The 9,562-nt window shown below is 54.9% G+C and overlaps 1 protein-coding gene across 1 annotated transcript; it reads right to left on the reverse strand.

Annotated features, from left to right (window-relative positions):
• Positions 1–4,361: 4,361 nt before the first annotated feature.
• CHAC1 (ChaC glutathione specific gamma-glutamylcyclotransferase 1) lies at positions 4,362–8,094 on the reverse strand. The gene is made up of 3 exons (XM_075331020.1): positions 7,801–8,094; positions 7,417–7,452; positions 4,362–6,256 (listed from the first exon to the last, which is right to left on the reverse strand). The coding sequence occupies exons 1-3, from the start codon at positions 8,074–8,076 to the stop codon at positions 5,852–5,854; spliced, it is 717 nt and encodes a 238-aa protein (XP_075187135.1). The 5' UTR covers positions 8,077–8,094; the 3' UTR covers positions 4,362–5,851.
• Between the last annotated feature and the right edge of the window lie 1,468 nt (positions 8,095–9,562).

Here is a 9,562-nt window from a genome sequence, read left to right on the forward strand (position 1 = left end):
CCGTTGTCCAGTCCCCGTTGGGACCACCACTGAGTTGCGTTTGTTTGAAAGTTTTGGAAAATGATGAAAAATGATGATAACCGAAAAAGTAACCTGATTGTCTGCTTGATTGGGAAAACCGGCCGTTGCCGGCACCGTTGCCCCGTGGGGACCGTTTAAAAAGTTTGCATGGAGGACTTTCCATGGACAAGCCCGTGAACTTGCAGGGCAACCACAAACGTTAAGTGGCTTGTAAATAAGTTGTTTGCCGTTACCGTTTCCGCAATGCCGCCTCCGGAGAGGCAGGTTGGAGGGAGGGCCCGCAGTAGAGCCGGCTGGGGCCCAGCCACCACAGGGACTGGTGGCTACCCTCTGGAGGGGAAGGACAGATCCCGCTCGGGTAACGTGTGCTGGACTTGGGGACAAGAGATGCTGCCTGGGTTTTAGGGGCAGCATCAGGGCCAGGTTGCTTGAGTGGGAGAGAGCGGAAACCGTAACCATGAACCGTTTTGCAACGTTTAAGTAAAGTGCCGCGGACGGTCTGCATTTTGCTAAGGGGGAATGTGACGCCCTGGGCAAGCCAGGGGTCACAGGTCATCACACCACCACACCCTACACCCCAGTTAGGAACACACAGCTAACCAAAAAAATCCTTGTTGCCTTCCTCCAGGGGCTGATGTTCACACCAGGGGGTGGGCCAGGTGGTTGGCTCCGCCCACCGAGGAGTTCACAACCCTGGAGGCGGGAAGAACCAGGCAGATCAGTTTAGGAAGTGAAAGTAGAAGGAAGTGAAGTGGTAGAGGAGCAAAGGAGAAAACTGGAGTAAAGGAGTAAAAGTGACAGTAAGAAAGCCTGAAGCTGGTCCGGGTGTGTGCCCCGGACTGAGACAGCAAGGTCAGCAGACGGCGGTGATTGTCTGGAGGGGTGGCTGCTCGGAGGTTCCTGGAAGGACCGCGGACGGGTGGTGACCCGGCGGTCTGGAGCAGTATACAAAGAACAGTCAGCACCAGGGCAGGGGCCTCTCGGATCCCGTCAAGGCTAGGAGTCGCCACAATTTGCCAAATCCGTCAGTGAAGGGGACGTCTGTCTCCCAACAACCAAGTCCCGATTGAAGGCAACAGCCCAACCATTAAAGTAGAGACACCGCCACCGCCAGGGCACCAGTTTCTGTTTTACCGAGAACTGTGTCATCGTCTCAGGCTGAGTGAGTACCACAGTGCCGCAAGGCACAGCGCTGCCCACGCGTCCCTGCGCCCACCAGGCCCTGCATCTCCCACCTCATCACTGGGCCCCGGGATCACCAACCCCTACCCACGGAGGGGCAACACAACAACTTGCTGCTTCACACCATCACTCCCGGGATCCCCATACAGAGCAGCGGTGGTGTCAACAACTTACCACAACCGTGGGTGGCGTCACGGACAATAGACTATATCCCAAAACCCAATCCCCTTTCACTCACTGGCGAGGAGCGTCGCTCGAGAACCCCCGGGATCCGGCCCACCGCTCGAGCCACCACTGAGCAGCAGCAGCCGGACCCGAGCAGAGGGGTGAGCGCAGTGCTGACACCCTCCTCCCCGCCCGCGACACATAAGTTTTTACATGCGGCCCGTCCGTTTTTTTCCGGTTGTGGCATGCTACTGAGCATGCGCAGTGGAAGAAACCGCATGCGGCGGCCGGATGCGTTTTTTTCCGCATCGCGCCGCATCCGGCGTCCATAGGCATGCATTGAAAAATGCGCCACAGCGGCCGGATGCGGCGCAATGCGGTTTTTTTGCCGGAGCAAAAAACGTTGCAGGCAACGTTTCATCCGGCCGCGGCATCGGCTAAATCTGCCGCATGCGGCAAAAACCGGACCGACCGCAAGCCCATGCGGCACAATACGGCACTAATGTAAGTCTATGCAAAAAACCCCGCAACCGGCGGCAAAAGAACTGGTTGCGGTTTTTCTGCAGAGTGCCGTATTGTGCCGCAGAGCAAATACCGGATGTGTGAAAGTAGCCTTATATTCACCTGTCCATGCCGCTGCAACTGTCCATGGTGCTGATATCCACCGTGATGCTGTGTCCGGCCACCGCTGTCTCCCCTCTGCAGCTACTTCCGGGTCGGCTGTGCAGTGCATAACTGCATATCATATGTATGAGAATAATTATCCGGCCTTGAAGCAGCAGAGAGCAGCGGATAAAGACAGCATCGCTGGAGAAGGTGAGTTTAAAAAGCTTTTTATTTTCAATGTACATGTTTTTCTGGTATGTGTTTCATGGATCACAGCACTGTATGTTCCTTGTGACATCAGTGATGCCAGAAAACAATGAACTTGTCTCCGTGCGGAAATCATGGACATGCGTGTATGCCGTACGGAAACACATCAGTGAGAAATCACTAATCTGGGAGCAGATTCATTGATTTTAATGGGTCTGCATTTGTCTGTGATTTTGGTACGTACGAGAGGCTGCTGATAAGTCTTTGGCTTTGTGATCTTTTTTTGTTTCCATGGTAATGAATGTTACATCACATGAAAGTCTTATGTGTTTAATATGTTTTCAAAATTTTGTGTTTGTTGCTTATGGCAACAGTGTTCTTCACATGCGGGAAAAAAAAATGGCGGAGTCTAATGCGATATTCACAGCAGCTGAGAGCAGAGGAGGATAAAATTCTTGTTTCTGCAAGGAAAGTCCAGGAAGGATATTCATGGTGATATGTCGCAGACATTGGGGGATCAGTGCCCTTCATATTCCACAGGTAAGAGCTGGGTTGACGAATGTAAAACGGGCGACTTCAGCCCCAATGATGAGGAACGTCCTGGACGCCCGAGAGTGGTTGTTGTCTTCTATATATATATATACTAGGAGGATTTCTTTGTTTTTTAAATGCCTCATACATATAACCTCTTTGTATGATCCAGAGTAGAGATGAGCGAGCCTGAGGTTCAAGGTTCGGAAACCGACTACCAAAAACTAAAGCTTGGATTGAAGTTCAAGTGAGTTACGAGTGCAAACCACTGAAGTGAGCAGCGCTGTGCCGGGGTATGAGTGATGCTCGGCCCTGTGTGAGCCGCTGCAGTGAGTGACCGGTGATCAGCGGGATCAGATGTACTGCACTCAAGAGAAAAAATAAAAAACCCCGCCCACTCTGCTCCGGAAGTGTTCTGCATATGGCTGGCATGTGGGCGGAGACACAAACTGCCCAATTACTGACTTCGTTTGAGGTTCGGATCAAGTCGGGGTCACAAACCGAACTTTTTTAAGGTTTGGCTGTACTTTCACGATTCCTCTGTGCAGAGCATCGTGCACACAGGTGATGCTCTGCTGCGCCTCCCTGAACTTCAGAGCCAGCAGTGACGTGTCCTTTGTGCAGAGCATATTGCATTTGGAGATGCTCTGCTGTGTTTCTCTGAGCACTAGCTGTCAGGTTGTTTCACAGCACAGGATTCCATGCAGGTTCTGGGAGGTGCTGATTATTTAGGGGTTCCCTCTTCATGGTAATTGCTCCGTTTCATTACTGAGCATGCTCTCCTTGCCAGTCGTACTCTCTGGTTCTGCAGTTGTGCTCTTGGCCTGTGTTAGCGCTTGTGTTCTGATCTAAGTTTCTTGAGCCTGGATCGTTCATTCACTTCATTCACTCCTCTCTGCCCACTCCCTGTTCTTGTTGTTATCTCCTGGCTTCTGACCTAGGACCGTTACCTGACCATGTCTCTGTCTGCTCCCGTTTTTTGTTGTTACCTCTTGCCTTTGATCCTTGGACCACTCCCTGACTACGTCTCTGTCTGCTCCCTGAATCTAATATGTACCCTCCTGGTATCCTGTGACCTGACTGCGTTTCTGCTTACTCCCTGTGTTCTGTCGTGCTCTCTTGTTTCCTGACCCGGTAAAAAGTTTGCTCATCTCTAATTCAAAACTGTTGCTTGCAATATTTAGAGGATGTCACCAGGTCAAAAAGTAGACATCATTTGATCATTTTCTTTCATTCCCACTGCTCCTCTGAGATTTCTGTCTTTCGTTTTGTTTAAATCCGCCATACAGTTCCAGAGATATGGACCGTTTTATTCAGTGTTAATTTTTTATGGTCTTTACGAGGGGGCGTGGTTCACAGGATTGTTGGGGGCGTGTCTGTATGACAGCGACACCCCCCCCAGTAAAGACCATGAAAATTAGCACTAAATATAAAGGCCCATATCTCGGGAACCGTATGGCGGATTTTAATAAAACAAAAACCTAAAAATTCAGGGGAGTAGAGGGAATAAAATAAGAACAAAAACTGGGCACACATGACCTGGTGACAGATCGTCCTTTAATGTCATTATTATTCACATGCAAGCCTACACTTAATATAGGGCAATGTGGAGGTGAAGACGTGCGATAGCAATGACACAACAACAAATATTCTAGCAAAAATAAATGTAATAAAAAGTGTTTGTTCTTACAGTTTTAAATATTTTGGCAGGTAACAGACATAACACAAATTGGCTGTTTAGGCCATTATATACATTAAGTTCCGTCTACTTATATTCATAAGAAAGACATTTAGCAGCAAAAAGTTCTGTTAAGTTAACCCTGGAAGTTCCCATCTTATGTGATCAGTGCGGCAGATGGCAGCCCCCCCCCCCCGACGTACGTATCGGCAGCAGATGAGTATTAGTAACAATATGCTCTGTCTTCTTCATTGGTAACAGCTCATTGACATGTACAGTACTATGATGACTGATACAGTACCATTACACAGTAGATATACCCTGCTATTCATCAGTACAGTATTATACCAGTATTCACCAGGGTAGGGTCCTGAGGTGGCCCAAAGCTGTATCAGCCATTGTAACTTTCCAGATAGAGTGGGCTTCAGATTGCGGGTATGTGCCACCCGCTACGTAGGACCCCACCCTGATAATTGTTTACAATTTTATATCTAGAAGTTGCAAGAACAATAGGCCACGGTTCATTGTTTGCATTATTTTTAGTAACTTGCCAATTGAAACTTGTTAATATATCTTATCAGAAAAGTTTGCTTGTTTACACGCAATTTATTCTCAAAACTACAGATTCTGCCATTGCTGAGATAGGAGATGGTGCTCATAATGTTCTATGGAGGTCTTGAAGCCTTTAGCCCCTCCCCTCTCCATAGAATTTAAAAGCAGCAGCTGTTATCTCCTATCTCACCAATGGAGGAAATCTGTCTTCAATAAAGCAGATTTTTCTTGAGAATAAAGGAACAAGAAGTCGATTTCTCTGATCAGATATTAGCTTCTTATTGATTAGTGAAAAATAAAATGAAAATGGTGACTCTTTAACCGTTTTTGCGCCTTTTTTAAAAGTCGTACCGTCCGATAAAATGTTGCAAACATCTCACGTGCACGTAAAATCTCTCCAGGATGAGCACATTAGCACAAAAAGTCAATAAAATACACATTAATACTTAAAAAAAAAGGCGCAAATTAAAAGAAAGAGGCACACGGGAAAAAACGCCGAAACGTGGCGCAAATGCTATAATGATTCATTACCGTAGTGTATGAGATACAAAGAAGGAATGTGAATGTGACGTGTAAACGGTGCGGCCTCTGATGCAGCGACTCGAGGGCTTACGCACATGTAGAGGGCCCGGTGGAGCCAGTCTGGGAACTGGACCTTTACTGGGCCGTTAGTTCTGCTTTACCGAGCAAGAATGGGTTAAAACAGCGGAGAGGTAGCTGACGCGTTCTGCCGAGGCGGGCGACCGGTGCCCGAGGATTTCAGTTCTTTGTAGTGAACACTTAGTCCTGAAGAAGGTCGGGTGGAGGAGAAGGAAAGGACAATGGTTGGTATCGGACGGGTCCGTGACCTTTGCATATTCCGATGATGCAGAAATGTCCTTGTGACACGGTGCGGGATACGTGGCACAGTTAGGACACTTCCACGGGGTCGTCCGTAGTGTAGAAGTATGGGAGGATGGCCATTAGTGCCTCCTCTATGGAGAACAGGTGCTTGTCCTCGGCCTCTGGACAGTACGTGTGCATGAAGCTGGCGAGGCGCAGCAGATACTCGATGTTGTGGCCCGCCCGGCCGCTGCACACCACGATCTGAGCCGCGATCTCCTCCTCGGAGGCCGGTCCCAGGTAGCCAGGATTCTGCGATGTGGCGATGTACACCAGGGCCAGCAGCGCCCCCTCTTCACCTTCATCTTGGGGGTAAAACTTGACCGGTTTTGTTACGTAGCCCCCGAGAACAGACTCCCGGATGTTCAAATACTGAAGCGATGACTCAATCTGATCGCCGCGCACTTCATAGGCGACACCCCAAGTGCATTCCTGGAGGAAAAGGGGCGCAGCGTTAGAAACAAGTAGCACACAAAGTCTCTTCTTTACTCACCCTCCCCAGGTCCAGCACCGAGTCTCCACTGCTCCCAGTGTCTGGTATTGTCACACTGACTGCTGCATACAATCACTGAGCTCAGCGATTGTCTGCAGCGCTGCAGACCATAACGCACACCATAAGCAGCAGTGGAGACTCAACGCTGGACCCAGGGAGGGTGAGTAAGACCTATTTTTTTATATGTTTTAGGCAGAAACCATGTGTAGACATGTTTGGCCACTCTAAGGCACTGCACACATGGTGCCTACATTACTGATGCCAGCTCTATGAGTTTTCACTACCAGCAACCTGCCAGGATCTGCAGCACGCTAGTACCGGGACCAACGACCTGCAGCACTCTAGTGCCGGGACCAGCGACCTGCAGCACTCTAGTGGCGGGAGCAGCGACCTGCAGCACTCTAGTGGCGGGAGCAGCGACCTGCAGCACTCTAGTGGCGGGAGCAGCGACCTGCAGCACTCTAGTGGCGGGAGCAGCGACCTGCAGCACTCTAGTGGCGGGAGCAGCGACCTGCAGCACTCTAGTGCCGGGACCAGCGACCTGCAGCACTCTAGTGCCGGGAGCAGCGACCTGCAGCACTCTAGTGGCGGGAGCAGCGACCTGCAGCACTCTAGTGGCGGGAGCAGCGACCTGCAGCACTCTAGTGGCGGGAGCAGCGACCTGCAGCACTCTAGTGGCGGGACCAGCGACCTGCAGCACTCTAGTGGCGGGACCAGCGACCTGCAGCACTCTAGTGGCGGGACCAGCGACCTGCAGCACTCTAGTGGCGGGAGCAGCGACCTGCAGCACTCTAGTGGCGGGAGCAGCGACCTGCAGCACTCTGGTGGCGGGAGCAGCGACCTGCAGCACTCTGGTGGCGGGAGCAGCGACCTGCAGCACTCTGGTGGCGGGAGCAGCGACCTGCAGCACTCTAGTGGCGGGAGCAGCGACCTGCAGCACTCTAGTGGCGGGAGCAGCGACCTGCAGCACTCTAGTGGCGTGAGCAGCGACCTGCAACAATTTAGCTATTGGAAAACTATAACTCCCAGCATGCTGTTATGTGATTTCTACTGTACTAAATAAGTATATTGTATGGAAATGTAATGGGAATCCTCTCACCTGGTAATCTTCTTGTAGGGTCACCACTCGCCCAGGCTGAAATAGAAAGAAGGGATGTGAGACCCCAGAGAAATGCAGTGCGCAGGGATCAGGGAGTCACACGGGGATCGGGGGGGGGGGGGAGCAGGGGGGGGGGTCGCAGGGGGATCAGGGGGGGGTCGCAGGGGGATCAGGGGGGGGTCGCACGGGGATCAGGGGGGGGGGGGGAGCAGGGGGGGGGGTCGCAGGGGGATCAGGGGGGGGGGGAGCAGGGGGGGGGGGTCGCAGGGGGATCAGGGGGGGGGGAGCAGGGGGGGGGGGCGCAGGGGGATCAGGGGGGGGGTCGCAGGGGGATCAGGGGGGGGATCGCACAGAGATGGTCAGTACACATACACCGGCGCTCACCATTTCAGGGCTGCCTCTGTGGAAAGTGTCTCCCTGCCAGAACTTGCGGCTGTATCCAGGGATGAATCCGACCTTACTGGAGGTGAATGAGAAGTCCGGCCTCCACACCAGGGAGCCATAGCCGAAGATCCACAGGGGCTTCTCATAGGGGGGCTTCTCATAGGGGGGCTTCTCATAGGGGGGCTTCTCATAGGGGGGCTTCTCATAGGGGGGCTTCTCATAGGGGGGCTTCTCATAGGGGGGCTCCTCCATGGCAGTGACGGGGCGGTTGGGCATTTGGTCTGAGGGGTGAGGACGGGCTGACAAGTGGTGCTGATGAGAGCCGCGCAAGTTATATATACGTGTGCCGGGAGCAAGCCCCTCCCACTCAGAAGGCTCGACTGGGTTTACAGCCAATAGTAAGAGTGTATAACAAACCACGCCCATCATTAGCTTCTTCTGTTACCCTATAGGTCGGGTTTCTGGGTTTTTGCCCCGCCCTCCTACCGCTGCTGTGGGAATGATGCAACTGCCTCAATCTGTTTCAGTTCCAGGCAGAGCATAGAGCAAGCGGCGAGAGGATTGCATCAGGCGGCGGCGGCCGGGCGGGGAGGGGGGGAGGGGGGGAGGGGGGGAGGCCGGCAGAGAGGGGGGGAGGCCGGCAGAGAGGGGGGGAGGCCGGCAGAGAGGGGAGAGACCGGCAGAGAGGGGGGGAGGCCGGCAGAGAGGGGGGGAGGCCGGCAGAGAGGGGGGGAGGCCGGCAGAGAGGGGGGGAGGCCGGCAGAGAGGGGGGGAGGCCGACAGAGAGGGGAGAGACCGGCAGAGAGGGGGGGAGGCCGACAGAGAGGGGAGAGACCGGCAGAGAGGGGGGGAGGCCGGCAGAGAGGGGGGGAGGCCGGCAGAGAGGGGGGGAGGCCGGCAGAGAGGGGAGAGGCCGGCAGAGAGGGGGGGAGGCCGGCAGAGAGGGGGGGAGGCCGGCAGAGAGGGGGGGAGGCCGGCAGAGAGGGGGGGAGGCCGGCAGAGAGGGGGGGAGGCCGACAGAGAGGGGAGAGACCGGCAGAGAGGGGGGGAGGCCGACAGAGAGGGGAGAGACCGGCAGAGAGGGGGGGAGGCCGACAGAGAGGGGAGAGACCGGCAGAGAGGGGAGAGACCGGCAGAGAGGGGGGGAGGCCGGCAGAGAGGGGAGAGACCGGCAGAGAGGGGGAGAGGCCGGCAGAGAGGGGGGGAGGCCGGCAGAGAGGGGAGAGACCGGCAGAGAGGTGGAGAGACCGGCAGAGAGGGGGGGAGGCCGGCAGAGAGGGGGGGAGGCCGGCAGAGAGGGGAGAGACCGGCAGAGAGGGGGGGAGGCCGACAGAGAGGGGAGAGACCGGCAGAGAGGGGAGAGACCGGCAGAGAGGGGGGGAGGCCGGCAGAGAGGGGGGGAGGCCGGCAGAGAGGGGAGAGACCGGCAGAGAGGGGAGAGACCGGCAGAGAGGGGGGGAGGCCGGCAGAGAGGGGAGAGACCGGCAGAGAGGGGGGGAGGCCGGCAGAGAGGGGAGAGACCGGCAGAGAGGGGGAGAGGCCGGCAGAGAGGGGGGGAGGCCGGCAGAGAGGGGAGAGACCGGCAGAGAGGGGGAGAGACCGGCAGAGAGGGGGGGAGGCCGGCAGAGAGGGGGGGAGGCCGGCAGAGAGGGGGGGAGGCCGGCAGAGAGGGGAGAGACCGGCAGAGAGGGGGGGAGGCCGACAGAGAGGGGAGAGACCGGCAGAGAGGGGGGAGACCGGCAGAGAGGGGGGGAGGCCGGCA

Source organism: Anomaloglossus baeobatrachus, chromosome 12 (assembly GCF_048569485.1).
Source record: "Anomaloglossus baeobatrachus isolate aAnoBae1 chromosome 12, aAnoBae1.hap1, whole genome shotgun sequence".
Taxonomy (NCBI): domain Eukaryota; kingdom Metazoa; phylum Chordata; class Amphibia; order Anura; family Aromobatidae; genus Anomaloglossus; species Anomaloglossus baeobatrachus.